General features: G+C 37.9%; 1 protein-coding gene across 1 annotated transcript in view; it reads left to right on the top strand.

Moving 5' to 3' along the window:
• The window catches only part of LOC122791275, an 802,728-nt gene that overhangs the window by 746,889 nt on the left and 38,742 nt on the right, over positions 1-17,097 (top strand). Inside the window, exon 9 of the mRNA XM_044058947.1 lies at positions 53-90. Coding sequence (XP_043914882.1) covers positions 53-90 — 38 coding nt within the window. The remainder of the gene's footprint in view (positions 1-52; positions 91-17,097) is intronic.

The raw sequence follows: 17,097 nt of genomic DNA, 5'->3' as shown, positions 1-17,097 counted from the left end.
TCTTAGTAATAATAATAATAATATATTTTTCTCTTTTTCTCCACCAATACAGATATAGTGAGGCCTCCCAACAAAGTCCAGAAAGTACAGGTAAGTTTATATTTTTATTTCTTTTGCGCACTAACATTTTATGGTATATTTCTGAGGAACATTGCCTCTTTCATGGTATCTTCTACTTAGCCTTAAACAATGGAACTATTTTCTTATGACTGTTTGCCCTTTGATTTCAGTGACATGTACCATTGATTTTTGTAGCAGGTCATGAGTGTGAAACAGTATTCTTAGAATGCTGTTTCTACAGTTGCATTTGTGATCCAGTGAGTAAGGAAAACATAAAGCATGCTGGAATGAAACTATGACTCTAGCTGGTCTTTCAAAGGTTGCATCTAGTCCATGACTACTGCCCTTTCCTTTAACCGCTCTCACTCCAGTTGTCCAAAACTTTTTTTTAAATGTCCCAAGAGTGTTAGCTTCTACTGCCCATTCTGGGAGCTCATTCCAATTGCCTGTCACTTTTCTGTGAAAAAGTAGGTCTGAGCTGAACTCTGGTCCCTTAATCTGAGAACCCATACTGTCGTACCTGACATATACTTCCTGCTTAGCCTAATCCTTCAGTTATTCATTGCAATGCTTTATGGACCCACATCATGCCCTCATATCATCTTTTCTAGTAAAAACTGTTCAAGCTCCCTAAATTTTGTGTCGTATTCAATACCCTCTGTCATGCAGACCATATTGACTGCCTTTCTATATACTCTATCCCTAACATTCAGTTTCTCCTTGCTGCCCCTCATGCTCCCCCCTCAGACTAAGGTCAGTGCTTATACTTTCTATAATAATAACCACAACATATTTCTCTTGTAATGTACTTTTGAGCCTGACCTCCCCAGGCACATATCATACCTCTGAGGCATTATTCCCTGGGTGCAACACCAAGTACTCAGAAGATTTGAAACAGAGCTGCAACCCATATCAGATTATGCCTTCAGCTTCAATAGATCCCTCAGCAACTTTGCAAACCTCTTCAGGTACTATCCACCATACTTGTGTCATCTGCAAAGAGATTGAACCTATTTATCTTTACCTGTGTGAGGTCAGAAGCAAATATTTTAAGCAGAGATGCATCTCTTATCATCTTTTATTCCCTTATTAGAGCTTGTTGGTCACTGCCTAAATCTGTTTTCGCCTTTGAGCCACTTTTGCACCGATGTACACAGTGTATCACCTCTGTAGTCAGCCCAGTCCTATGACTAGGTTACCTTAGTTACACTGATTTAAACAGTGTAACACCTGTGTAGTCAGCCCAGTCATATGACTAGATTAGGTTAGTTACACTGACTTACACAGTGTATCACCTTTGTAGTCAGCCCGTCCTATGACTAGGTTACGTTAGTTTCACTGGCTTACACAGTGTACCACCTCTGTAGTCAGCCCAGTCCTATGACTAGGTTAGGTTAGTTACACCGACTTACATAATGTACCACCTGTGTAGTCAGTCCAGTCCTATGACTAGGTTAGTTGCACTGACTTACAGTGTACCACCTCTGTAGTCAGCTCAGTCCTATGACTAGGTTACGTTAGTAACACAAACTTACACAGTGTACCACCTCTGTAGTCAACCCAGTCCTGTGACTAGGTTATGTTAGTTACACTGACTTATACAGAGTACCACCTCTGTAGTCAGCCCAGTCCTATGACTAGGTTACGTTAGTTACACTGACTTACACAGTATACTACCTCTGTAGTCAGCTCAGTCCTATGACTAGGTTACGTTTGTTACACTGACTAGTACCACCTCTGTAGTCAGCCCAGTCCTATGACTAGGTTACGTTAGTTACACTGACTTACATAGTGTACCACCTCTGTAGCTAGGTCAGTCCTATTACTAGGATATGTTAGTTACACTGACTTACACAGTGTACCACCTCTGTAGTTAGCCCAGTCCTTTAACTAGGTTACGTTAGTTACACTGAATTACACAGTGTACCACCTCTGTAGTCAGCTTAGTCCTATGACTAGGTTACATTAGTTACACTGAATTACACAGTGTACCACCTCTGTAGTCAGCTCAGTCCTATGACTAGGTTACATTAGTTACATTGAATTACACAGTGTACCACCTCTGTAGTTAGCCCAGTCCTATGACTAGGTTACGTTAGTCACACTGACTTATACAGAGTACCACCTCTGTAGTTAGCCCAGTCCTATGACTAGGTTATGTTAGCTACACTGACTTACACAGTGTACCACCTCTGTAGTCAGCTCAGTCCTATGACTAGGTTACATTAGTTACACTGACTTACACAGTGTACCACCTCTGTAGTTAACCCAGTCCTATGACTAGGTTACATTAGTTACACTGAATTACACAGTGTACCACCTCTGTAGTCAGCTCAGTCCTATGACTAGGTTACATTAGTTACACTGAATTACACAGTGTACCACCTCTGTAGTCAGCTCAGTCCTATGACTAGGTTACATTAGTTACACTGACTTACACAGTGTACCACCTCTGTAGTCAGCCCAGTCCTATGACTAGGTTACAGTAGTTACATTGACTTACACAGTGTACCACCTCTGTAGTTAGCAAAGTCCTATGACTAGGTTATGTTAGTCACACTGAATTATACAGAGTACCACCTCTCTAGTTAGCCCAGTCCTATGACTAGGTTATGTTAGCTACACTGACTTACACAGTGTACCACCTCTGTAGTCAGCTCAGTCCTATGACTAGGTTACATTAGTTACACTGACTTACACAGTGTACCACCTCTGTAGTTAGCCCAGTCCTATGACTAGGTTACATTAGTTACACTGAATTACACAGTGTACCACCTCTGTAGTCAGCTCAGTCCTATGACTAGGTTACATTAGTTACACTGAATTACACAGTGTACCACCTCTGTAGTCAGCTCAGTCCTATGACTAGATTACATTAGTTACACTGACTTACACAGTGTACCACCTCTGTAGTCAGCTTAGTCCTGTGACTAGGTTACATTAGTTACATTGACTTACACAGTGTACCACCTATGTAGTTAGCCCAGTCCTATGAAAAGGTTACATTAGTTACACTGACTTACACAGTGTACCACCTATGTGGTTAGCCCAGTCCTACGTCTAGGTTACATTAGTTACACTGAATTACACAGTGTACCACCTCTGTAGTCAGCTCAGTCCTATGACTAGGTTACATTAATTACACTGAATTACACAGTGTACCACCTCTGTAGTCAGCTCAGTCCTATGACTAGGTTACATTAGTTACACTGACTTACACAGTGTACCACCTATGTAGTTAGCCCAGTCCTATGACTAGGTTACATTAGTTACACTGACTTACACAGTGTACCACCTCTGTAGTTAGCCCAGTCCTATGACTAGGTTACATTAGTTACACTGAATTACACAGTGTAACACCTCTGTAGTTAGCCCAGTCCTTTAACTAGGTTACGTTACTTACACTGAATTACACAGTGTACCACCTCTGTAGTCAGCTCAGTCCTATGACTAGGTTACATTAGTTACACTGAATTACACAGTGTACCACCTCTGTAGTTAGCTCAGTCCTATGACTAGGTTACATTAGTTACACTGACTTACACAGTGTACCACCTCTGTAGTCAGCTCAGTCCTATGACTAGGTTACATTAATTACACTGAATTACACAGTGTACCACCTCTGTAGTCAGCATAGTCCTGTGACTAGGTTACATTAGTTACATTGACTTACACAGTGTACCACCTATGTGGTTAGCCCAGTCCTACATCTAGGTTACATTAGTTACACTGAATTACACAGTGTACCACCTCTGTAGTCAGCTCAGTCCTATGACTAGGTTACATTAATTACACTGAATTACACAGTGTACCACCTCTGTAGTCAGCTCAGTCCTATGACTAGGTTACATTAGTTACACTGACTTACACAGTGTACCACCTCTGTAGTCAGCCCAGTCTTATAACTAGATTACATTAGTTACACTGAATTACACAGTGTACCACCTCTGTAATCAGCTCAGTCCTATGACTAGGTTACATTAGTTACACTGACTTACACAGTGTACCACCTCTGTAGTCAGCTCAGTCCTATGACTAGGTTACATTAGTTACACTGACTTACACAGTGTACCACCTCTGTAGGTAGCCCAGTCTTATGACTAGGTTACGTTGACTTACATAGTGTACCATCTCTGTAGTTAGCCCAGTCCTTTGACTAGGTTATGTTAGTTACACTGACTTACATAGTGTACCACCTCTGTAGTTAGGTCAGTCCTATGACTAGGTTATGTTAGTTACACTGACTTACACAGTGTACCACCTCTGTAGTTAGCCCAGTCCTATGATTAGGTTACATTACTTACACTGAATTACACAGTGTACCACCTCTGTAGTTAGCCCAGTCCTTTGACTAGGTTATGTTAGCTACACTGAATTACACAGTGTACCACCTCTGTAGTTAGCCCAGTCCTATGACTAGGTTACATTAGTTACACTGAATTACACAGTGTACCACCTCTGTAGTCAGCTCAGTCCTATGACTAGGTTACATTAGTTACACTGAATTACACAGTGTACCACCTCTGTAGTTAGCCCAGTCCTATGACTAGGTTACATTAGTTACACTGAATTACACAGTGTACCACCTCTGTAGTTAGCCCAGTCCTATGACTAGGTTACATTAGTTACACTGAATTACACAGTGTACCACCTCTGTAGTTTGCCCAGTCCTATGACTAGGTTATGTTAGTTACACTAACTTACACAGTGTACCACCTATGTAGTTACCCAGTCCTATGACTTGGTTATGACTAGGTTATGTTAGTTACACTGACTTACACAGTGTACCACCTGTGTAGTCAGGCCAGTCCTATGACTAGTTTAGGTTAGTTGATCTAAATCCTTTCTGAAGTTTATTTAGCAGGCCATTTTGACCCAGCAGGTTGATAAGGCCTTGTTATTGTGTTCACTTTCATTATTTTACCCTCATCTGTGGACAGGGTCTCTGACCTCTAGGTTCCTGGACGACTTTTGCTATACCATTACAGTTGCAGCCCACTACTGATTGCTTCCACTGCCAAAGGACCACGCCTTACCTACGTTACATATTGAAGAGCTCTGTCAGAAGCTCATCTATAGATACCTACAGATTTATGAAGATCCTTATTTACCTACATTGCCCTGTTCGGATTCCTCCTGCCTTCTGGTATCAATTCATCTTCCAAACCAATATGTCTTTTTTTCCTAACCTTTCAGCTAGTATCCTGCCTGTCTTTTTTGATGAACACTGGTGGTCTGAATGGAAAGATAAGTCAGCAAACAAAGGAGAGTAGTATTGCTGAAACTGAATTCATCCTCAAGTCTTGGTGAGTACCCTCATGAGGTGGAGCCTGTTTTTCACAAAATCTCACCAGGATGATACTGATGTATAGACTGTATTTATATAGCATATATCATGGACAGAAGTAGGTCAAAAATTAAAAAAGATAGCTGGGTACACAAGACCCAGGATAAAAAATTGCTCAATCCTGGTAGGCACACTTGTGCCAGAACTGGAGGAAATGACAAGTGTAGAATCCTCAAAATACAGAAACATCCCTACAATGGTGCCAGGCCCAGGGGGAGGATGGCCCCCATTGTAGAAGGAACACAAATCACAAAAACTGATAGGTCAAAGAAGAGCCATAAAGATGATAAAGTGGGCTATTGAGGATAAGAAAGAAGCTATGTATTGTTACTATTATGCAAAGAGTCCAGAATTTCCAGACACAAGATGTACAAAAAAGATTAAGAGAAATTAGAGGAAAGAAAATTACTTCCACAAGAAAAATTGTCAGAAGCTTCAAATAAAAATTTGTGACCATTAATGCAACAGATTTGTGAAAAACAGTATATAGACCAAGAAACTTTTATCTGTTTGGAAAAAGAAACATCTGAGGAAGTGCAAAAATATAAACAACAAAACCCAGAGATTTTTGAAAAGTATAAAAATGAAATATGGACATGGGAAAGAAAGAGAAATCTGATATGGTGCAATATTTCTGCAAAGGCGAAAGCCAAATTAATCAACCTAAATAAGACAGCCCCAAAGATATTCAAAAAGAAATACAGGCAAAGGCATCCAGACATGGAAAATTTCACAATAAAAAAGTAATATCACAAAGAGGGAATGTAGAAAAGATTAGTAAAGCAGAAGTTAAAAAATAAAAAATTAAGTTAGGGAGTGCCTGCGAAGTGAGGGATTTGGTGTAGAAGGTCTAACACAGGTTACATCACAGCATGATGGGACGAGTCCCCAAAGTAAGGAGAAACAGGAAGATTAGGAGACATCTGAAGAAGAAATATGGACATGGGAAAGAAAGAGGTTTAATGTGGTGTAATATCTATGCAAAGGAGAAAGCAAAACTAATCAATACAAGAAGAGCAGCACTAAAGATATTTGAAGAGAAATACAGACCAAGGAATCCAGACATGGAAAACTTTACAATACAAAAAATAAGAAGACAAAGAGGAAAAGTAGAAAAGGAGATTGGTAATGGAGAAGTTAAAGAAATAGAAACTGGGGTTATGGAGTACCGCCAAAGTGAATGATTCAGTGTAGAAAGCCTAATTCAGAAAGCACCACAGCAGGATAGAGCAACGGACTTCCAAATTAAAAGGAAACCAGTAGAACAGGAAGCAATTGGTCAGGTGCCATATGAAGATATTTTGGAGCCTTCCACAAGAAACCAGTATGAACGTTCACTTGAAGCTGGACAGCAAAGGAAGGAACAGGAAACGGTGGAAACTCTGATACAGTCAATGTTGAGGAGTGATAGGCCAGTGAGTTCCCATATGATAGAGCAACGGATGACACCGGATGAAATTGAAGAGAATGTGTCACTGGAATATGCAATAGAACCTTCTATAGAATGCCCGCAGGAAATGGAAAACAAAAAATGTGCCCTCAGTTTAGAAGAAAACGAGTCAAGAAAAGAGTTGCTTGATTTAATAGAGATAGATAGATATATTAAAATTAATGAAAGAAATAGACTGCAGAAGGTCAATAAAAAACAAAAAGTCAGAAGTCTGATAAAACAAATGAACACAGTAATTAGGACTGTTCATACAGATCCATGCAATATAACAGAAGTAAACAGGATATATTACTGTGCAGCTAAATTAGTAACTGATAAAGTTCTACAAGAACACAGTGTAGTGAGGGAAAGGAAGGGGAGAAATGGAATACCATCATGGAATTATGAAATAGAGAAAACTATTACATAATTAAGAAAAGAAGTGTCACTGTTAGAACAGTAAAGAAGAAAGAACAGATCAACAAAACTACTTAGAAAGGCAGAAGTGATAAAAGCAATGATTATGCATATCACAAATAAACTAAAAATCTCAGCAGAGGAGGAAAAACTTAAGAGGATACACAGACAAATATAAAGGAAAAATACAAAATAAGCAATTTATTGATGACCCAAAACATTTTTTTTAGAGAACTGGGAAACAAGCAAGGGCGCCCGCAGGCAGGTGCAAGGGGGTGCACTTGCACCCCCCTGAAACGGGCGGGTGGTCGGGAGATTAATTTTCTTTTAATAACCAAAAAAAAAAATTTTTAAGGGAGTTCTTCTTTAAGAACGATCTCGTAGCTTGCTGGTCCAGTCGCATCAAGTCTGTGCGTGCAGACGTCCTGTTCCTCTTCACCCGCGCTATTTGAAATTACTGTTCACGTTGTTTGGTAAGGGAATTGTGTTGAATGCTGTAGTAAGTAAGGAAATTCCTCGCCCACTCTGTTTCGCTATTGCTTTTGCTTCTCTTCACATCAAGTCAGGTAAGGGAATTTAGTTGCACACAACACTGTACACATAGAGGGTATTCCGAGACATTTGCTGTGTCATGGCACAACATTAAATAGCTACTTTTGGAGCTCGAGTGGTTTAAAACGGGTGCATAAACTCATAGGCTAAGTAAGTCTTTCCTGCAATGCATTGTTTTTATGCTAACCTTTTGTAGTGTAGTCTCTCAAGGGAGTGGTGGAGGACCACAACCTGAAACTTCAAATTGGCTTTGATTTGTGTATTTTTGCTAGAGACCCCGGGTCACTTTATTCATACCGGATTGTCAAATAACTTAGCAGTATAACCTTCCATTTGTATTTTTTGCTTTGGTGTTTACTCGGTTGCTTTCATCCGTAATGACATCTGTGTGTGCGTTGTGTCCCCCCCCCCCCGTTTTTATGCTGGTAGGAGTGGTACGGCATGATAACCACCCACCATTAAGCTACAGGTAGCGAGTGCATGGTTTCTTTAAATTATAATGGGATACTGTAGTAAACTCCGCCTAAGCTTGTAAGTTCTACTGAACTAATCGTTAAACTTAAGTTTGGGGCAGCGCAAGAGCGCGAGTTGCTGGCATGCTTGTGCAAGTTTATCAACTAATTATTGTATTTTGTTCTCTACAACTGATCCGTGATAGTCTGCGCCTTTCTTGGTTGGTTCGTTCAAAAAAGTTGCCATTTTGGATGGGGTTAAGGAAGACTAAACATAAACTGTTTGTGGTGTCCATGTCGGTGTTGTGAAAGTGTTATGCAACCGCTGTTACTTTAATGATCGAAGCACGAGTCTGTAGTTTCTTAAAAGAAATTCTTTATCATTAAAGAGGCTGCATATTGAGACTTAAGCAGTTGGAACTGTAATGCTGAAGCTAGCAAATAGTTGCATAGTTGGTAGCAAAGCACAGAGTTTGGTACATCTGTTCCAACATGCTTCACCAGCATTTCTCGTGATGGTAATCCCCCCTTTTTTTTTTTTCCTGTGGTACTGTGGCAGTTCTCTTGCTCCATCAGTTTTGTAATGCTGACTACAGCTGGGCTTAGTACTGGTCACGTGATTAGCTTGGTTCATAGATTAGTAGTGGGCTAACTATCTTTGTGGGCCATGTAAGCCTAGCCAGTTATCCCATGTGAGAATCAAACCATGCACCTTGTGTTTGCAAAAAGACTTGTATCTCAAAACCCCAGCTTTACTCAGTATCATATCGCCTACTCTGAGGTGATCTCTGCCTAACATATAAAGCTATGTCAAACCCAGAGCTGTTGGACATGCTACACCTAAAGAAACCCCAATTCCTCCGAGCTATAAGCTTCTAGGGACCTAAACCTTGTCACCACAATAAACAGGACATGCTGGAGAGATAGATTCCTGTCCCAGAGACTTCCCATACCCTGGAACAGGCTACCCATTTATGTAGATCAAAGTTCATTAGCACTCTTCAAGAAAAATCTGGAGTGGATGGGAAATAGGAAATACACCCCGGGGATCGCTTCTGTGTCTCCTGCTCGATAGTGGCACAAGAAAACTTTCTTGGGTGGTGTATGCCAGGGAACCTTGTTGGCTAGGCTTACATAGACCCTTGGGCCGATAGCCTAGTGCCTACCTATGAACCTATGAATGATTCTGTGTTGTGCTGTGCTGCATGCCATAGCCGCTTAGTCATGTATCAAGACTAGCATAGCATCAATATTCTGAGAAAAATGGCTATGGAGTAAATTAATACCAGGTAACATTTAACTTCATGCATGCTGTACTGTTGGTGGTGGTGGATAGATGAGTCCGTTTTGATGGTACCATTAAGTTGCCATTGGTTTTGCAAGGAAGCAAAGGACTATGCAACATTTCTGTGGCAGAAGTGACTTGAAAATGTCTTCTTCCAGCTATCAGTGATTATGCTAATACTCTAGATGTTTCAGTATGTGCCTGTCTAATACACTTGCAGGAGGTTTGTTCTGCCAGCAATGCTGTATATATAACACCTTTGTCAAAATACATAGTCTGTTTTTTAACTTAACATAGTGAGTAACATACTATTGATAACTCTGAACTATAATATGTTATTACTGGTAATGAGATTATTCCTATGTGTCTTACATGTATAAAGATATAACGAATTAACGTTATAACTTGAAAAATAACTGATCATTATATCATTTTAGCATTTCATGATGTGAACCCTAGCTCTCAAAGAATTTTAATTATCATCATTTCACTGATTTAAATATTTCACTTCCCATATTAGGGAAAAAGGACTACAAGACTGTTCTGTAAAGAAAGACCTAGAAAGCACTATATCCATTTTCTCGGCCTGTTCCTCTTTCCTTTCAGCATGTATGAGTCATGAGAATGTACATTTCTAATGAGCCGTGGCTGTGTTTGTGTGTTTGTAAGAGGGAGGTATGCCTTCAGTCTGCTGCTTCCACAAATCTCTAAAGTGGGGAATATCTTTCCCTACTACCATATCATGAGTTAAACTGAGTACTACAGCAAAAAGATGAACTACCTTACCAAATGCGGTTTGTGTTCCTTGCTGAGTAATGAGATATTGTTTCTCATCCCCATGAATGGATGCTACTATAATAGTTTTGATAGTAAGGATTTTCTTTTACATACACACTTCCCCTTTATCAGCATGACCATACTGCCTGAATCTAGCAGTCCTTGCATCTCTGTGCAAATATTTAAAGCTTTGCATCTACTTAAGTTTGCTACAGTACAGTAACAGGATGCAGATTCATTTATTATAACAAATGGGGCTGTGTGGGCGGGGCTCTGGGTTTGCACACCCCCCCCTGCAAAAAATCCTGCAGGCTCCCTTGGAAACAAGGTAAAAGGAATTGAAAGACCAGCAAAAAAAAAAAAAAAAAAAAAAGAAGAAATAGATGCATTTTGGAGAAGTATCTATGAAGAGCCTGTAGAACATAACAAAGATGCAAAATGGACAGAAGTAAAAGGAAGAATAAGAAGTTTAAAGGAACAGGATATGAAATGGGAAGATGTAACAGCCAGACAGATTGAAACAAAGTTAAGAAAAGCCTCTAACTGGAAAACCCAATGCCCGGATGCAGTACCTAACTTCTGGTTAAATGTATTAACATCTTTGCATGAAGATTTAGCCATGAGTAAGAACTATTTATGTGTACAGCTGGAACAGACACCAACCTGACTAACAGCAGGAAAAATAATGCTCCTACTTAAGAGTGAGCCTGCAAGCTACCCTAAAAATTATAGACCAATAACTTGCTTTCCGACGATGTGTAAACTACACACTGGAATTGATGCCGACAGAGTTTATAGTCATTTAGAAGAAAACTCAATTATGACAATAGAACAACAGGGCAATAAAAGAAAGTCATATGGAAAAAAGGATCATTTGTTGTTAAATAAAGTCATAGTGGAGAACTGTAAAAAGGGGAAGAATTTAAATATGGCATGGATTGACTACAAAAAAGCATTTGATAGTATCCCACATTAATGGATAAAAGAGTGATTAAAAATGTATAAGATACACCTTACACTGATCGACTACATTACAGTGACCGCGAAACAGTGGCAGACCACTTTGCAATTAAGCCATGATAATGGACAAATTATTATTCCAGGGATAAAAATTCAAAGGGGGATATTGCAGGTTGACTCTCTGTCACCGCTGCTGTTCTGCCTTGCCTTAACCCATTAAGCTGTCTACTTAACAGCTTAGGCCATGGATATAATTTGGCTCCTAGAAAACAACAAAGTGCAAAGACTTCCCATCTTCTTTTTAACAATGTATAGCTCATCAGATGAGAAACTGAAAGCACAACTGCAAGCAGTCAAAACTTTCAGATGATATAAGAATGTCATTTGGACTTGATAAATGTGCAAAAGCAACCTTTAAAGCAGGAAAACTGCAGCACCAAGAAAACATCAGTTTGGGACAAGAATGTGATATAAAAGAACATGAGCAAGAGAGAGTGTATAAATATTTGGGAATTGATGAAGGATCAACAATAAAACATGAACAAATGCAAATATAACTTAGTAAGCAATACTTTAGAAGACTTTAATCCTGAAAACAGCGTTGACATCTAGGAACAAAATCCATTATATAAACTAATTTGCTCTTCCTGTCCTAACTTACAGTTTTGGAGTGATTGACTGGCCCCAAATCATGTTGTGTAGATTAGATAGGAAAACAAGAAGGATGCTTTATGCTCACCAAATGATTTATAAAAGTCAGTGCATACCAAGATTATATATTCCCTATTCTGAAGGAGGGATGGACCTCCATGAAAATGATTGCATGTATAGATCTGCAATTGTGGCACTCCACACATATCTGCTGACCTCACAAGACTCAATTGTAGTAAAAGTTTGAAACCATGAGGGGAATAAATCTAAGATGACTTCCCTGCTTAGTCTAGCAGAAGCATATCAGCATCAAGCCGGAATGGAAATCAAACCAGAAGTAGATAAATATCAGGCAGCAACTGAATTTGCCAAAAAACAAAAGAAAGAATATAAGGTGAAGGACAGGATAAAAAGGCAAGAAATGTGGAAAATGCATAAATATAGTTCCAAGTACAGCAAACTTCTGGAAGAACCTCATGTTAATCAGGAATGAATGGTTAAGAAGAGGTGAATTCAAAGCAAGAGATGAAAGGTTAAAATTGGTGGTCCAGGATAGTGGACTATGTACACGTTGGTTTACAAAGTCCATTAAACATGTGAGAGAAACAGACAAATGTAGGTTTTGTAAAACAGAATTGGAAACAGTTGCACACCTCGTTGCTGGTTGTGACATACCAATGGCAGCAAAGCATCATAGAAAATGATGAAGTCTACATCACATGGGATCACCCATTACCAACAGTTCAAAAGATAGATGATAGAAAACCAGATATAGTGGTCCATGAAAAGAAGACAAAAGTAGCATTGATCATTGAAATCGCTACACCCAGTGACTACAGTGTCTTGCGTACAGTAAAACACAAAGTTATAAAATATCAGGATTTGCAGGCAGAAAGGAGAGCAATGTGGAAGAGGAAGAAGGATACCCAGACAGTCCCAATAGTAGTAGGAGCAACAGGTGTTATGAAAAAGAATCTAAACAGTGTAAGAAACTTCTCTGTGTGGAAGATTTTCAGTCCATATATCTCTAGTTAATCAGTGTATATTAATCAGATCAGACAATAGTAGTAGAAGTAGCAAATTTAAACTCGTCTTAAGTAAAAAAAATAAAAAATATATAATTTGAAATATTGTACAGAATTACTAAGTATTCAAAAGTAATCCAAGCAAGGTAGGCAGTCTGTTTCCAGTCGAAAATTCTTCATTAAGTATACAGACAAGCGATCCAAGTCAAACAAAAATAACAGAGTAATAGTTTCCTCACAAGCTTTCAAAATACATATATACTTTTTATCAGGCAATGGAGTGGTTTATTGTGCTGTAAAACAAAGTGTTATTGGTACACATGTTAAATTCACATCCCTTCCCCCATCAGTGTGACATTCGAGCTGGTCCTGCCCAATTTACTAGCTGTCATAATAATATAACCCTTATGTACTTTAAATAAAATTTATAATGATGTGGTACCTCTTATTTAACCAGATTATTAAGTAGCTTATTACGTCTGTGATTTTATCCAAGACAATATACTACATGGCTGGAAATATATCAACTTTAATCCATTTGGCAATCAAAAAATATATATAAATATATACATATACAATTTGCATGTAAAAAATCAATTGTAAAAATCATATTCTGTTTTCATAGCCTATTGTTAAAGATCGCTTTCGTCCTTGTAGACTTCTTCAGGTCTGTGTACAAGAACCCTAAAAACTATCTATAAAATATTATTGTATAATTAGTATTGTTATTACACATCATTTTAAATAAAGTGGAAAAAAGAGAACAAGAAAAAGAAAAAATAATAAGAAAAAATGTATGATGATGGAAAACAAAATATACACTTAAATTAAAACGGATTTAACATGGTATTTAAAACCAACTGGTAGAATAAAATAAAATTAGTCATGTAAACAATGTGGCAATTTTCTAAGTTCCACTACACTTTTAATTGAACAGTAGTAGTTTAGTCCAGGATTCCTAAAAGAGTTCAGCTTTAATTGCCACATGAGTTCATATTTCTCCAGAATATTCGGGATGTCTCCTTCAAGATTACCAATTTTTATGCGATCCAGGATCTGGAACTTAAAATCTGTGTGTCTTTTATGAAGAGAAATGTCTTTGGCTAGTGCATTATTTTTACATCCAGAGTGGATTTCTGACAGATGACATGAAATCCTACGCTTAAGTTTATTTACAGTCTTGCCCACATATAATGTATCACATTCATTGCACTGTGCCCTGTAAATTACTTTTGTAGTGCTACAGTCACCTCCTGCACTGGTCTTAATGCTTTTCTTTAAATAAGGGCAATAAAAACTATCACCTTGCTGTATAAATATACAAAATGTACAATTAGCTTCACATCTTTTAGTGTTTCTCTCATACGGTCTAGGTTTAAATTAAACAAAATTTCTAATGTTCCTGGCCTTCCTATAAATAAAGGACAGGGCTTCACCTAAGATATTAATCAGAAAAGGGTTTTCTGTGACAATGGCCCAGTTTTCTTCAATAATATTTTTGATACTGTGATAATCCAAAGTGCATGTCAGGATGCAGCTATTTTTGTATTTGTTATTCTCTGTGGAATTACTTAACATTTTTCTACTGGGGAGGTTGAGTGAAGGTGCTTCAGTCCTTTTCAGTTCTATAATGGGTTCCAGGATGTTTTTTAACATCTGACTTTCATAGCCTCTCACTAGAAAATCATTCTCTAGGTTGTTCAGGATTCTCAAAATGGTTCTATCTCTGTGGTAATTCTAGCTAATCTATAGCCCCGGGACTTCACTACATTATACTTGGTTTTCATAGGATGTAGACTTTTACTGTGGAGTAATAAGTTAACCCTCGTTGGTTTTCTGAATAGATCAGTGGTGGTTCTGTTATTGTTGGTGTCCTTGGAAATCTGCATATCTAAGAAAGTGGTTGAAGTATAGCTGTGGGAAAAGGTAAACTTCAGGAAGGGGGTTGTTTGAGGTAAGTGATAAAATCTCAAAGCTGCAAGGTGTCACCTTCCCACACAATAAAGATGTCATCAATAAAATGTAAATAACATAGGAACTTAGAAAATTGCCACATTGTTTACATGATTAATTTTATTTTATTTTATTCTACCAGTTGGTTTTAAATACCATGTTAACTCAGTTTTCATTTAAGCGTATATTTTGTTTTCCATCATCATACATTTTTTCTTTTTTTCTTTTTCTGGTTCTCTTTTTTCTACTTTATTCAAAATGATGTGTAATAACAATACCAATTATACAATAATATTTTTATAGATAGTTTTTAGGGTTCTTGTACACAAACCTGAAGAAGTCTAGAAGGATGAAAGCGATCTTTGTTAACAATAGGTTATGAAAATAGAATATGATTTTTACAATTTTTATATGCAAATTGTATATGTATATATTTATATATATTTTTCGACTGCCAAATGGATTAAGGTTGATATATTTCCAGCCATGCAGTATATTGTCTTGGATAAAATCACAGACTTAATAATCTACTTAATAATCTGGTTAAATAAGAGGTACCACATCATTATACATTTTATTTAAAGTACATAAGGGTTATATTATTATGACAGCTACCAAGTTGGGCAGAACCAGCTCGAATGTCACACTGATGTGGGAAGAGATGTGAATTTAACATATGTACCAATAACACTTTGTTTTATAGCACTATAAACCACTCCATTGCCTGATAAAAAGTATATATATATATATTTTGAAAGCTTGTGAGGAAACTATTACTCTGTTATTTTTGTTTTACTTGGATTGCTTGTCTGTGTACTTAACAAAGGATTTTCGACTGGAAACAGACTGCCTGCCTTGCTTGGATTACTTTAGAGTACTCAGTAATTCTGTACAATATTTCAAATTATATATATATATATATATATATATATATATATATATATATTTTTTTTTTTTGACTTAAGACGAGTTTAAGTTCACTACTTCTACTACTATTGTCTATTCTGATTAATATACAGTGATAACTAGAGATATATGGACTGAAAATCTTCCACACAGAGAAGTTTCTTACACTGTTTTGTTTTTGGACCGACTATACTTGTTTAATGGATTGTTTGAGACTTCAGGGATACCACAGAGGTTACTTTTTTTTTTTTTTTTTATAAAAAATAATCTACAATCATATTTAGATATGTTACCAATGCATTTAACCCTGTACGGATTGCAGAAGGAGTCATTACTGGGCACATTGCTGATGCTGCAAAGAGCACTTCTGACTGACATCAAAGATTGAATCAGTACTAATTTCATGAACTTTAATCATATTTTGACTTGGGAATGGGGTCCATTCCCATCATGATATTAGAAATCCAAAAGATTTGGAGAAACTAAAAAAGTGAGAAATATTACTTTAAAATTCTCACCAGTTCTCTGGTTGCCTTAAGCATCTGACCCGCTTTACACTTACCTAAAGAAGTCTTTTTACCTGCATTAATGCACCTTTCCACTCTTTCTTCCATTTCTCACTTGGCCCTCCTGATGTAATCTTCTGCTTTGTTTCATAGTCGTTTAATTCTACCAAGTCACTATATTTATTTATATTACTTATAGCTGCTGTCACCATCGTAATGATCCATACAGGTGTTCTCCTCATGTCTGCCTTTGCAGCCCTCTCCAGTAGCATCCTTAATTGTACTGTATTGCTCCTGCAGTCTTATGCTTTCTTGCCATATGCCAAGTTCTTACATTGATGGATTCTGTGGTTGGGTTTATCCTCTGTGTTTCAACATCCTGCATTTTTCCAGAATTTGTCATGTACAGTTATAGCAGTACATCCATGACAACTCATGCCATTACAGAAGGCATTGACTTAAAAAGCACTGTCACCCCACATACACCTGTGAGATCTTCTTTGCCCCGTGCACAGGTCAGATCTCAGTGCTTGTTGGCAAAAATATCTGCATTCAGCTGCCCTTTGGATTTATTTTTAATGTGGAAAATTTCTGAATTCTGAAGAATAATAGAAGGAGGCTTCTCCTGAGGCTGGTAAAAGGTCCGTCGGTGGGAGTGAATTTCAGTGCCTGAGACTTTGCTGAGAGGGTTGGCTGTGATCTTTTTCAGCTGACTGTGTGTGTTACTGGCTCAGAACTTCTGAAAGCAAAAAAGGATCCCTACTCAACCAGTTCCCT

Source organism: Protopterus annectens, chromosome 17.part0, assembly GCF_019279795.1.
Source record: "Protopterus annectens isolate FY-2018-M chromosome 17.part0, PAN1.0, whole genome shotgun sequence".
NCBI classification, from domain to species: Eukaryota; Metazoa; Chordata; order Ceratodontiformes; family Protopteridae; genus Protopterus; species Protopterus annectens.
Note: the sequence above shows the minus strand (reverse complement) of the source record. Positions and strands in the feature narration are given on the sequence as shown.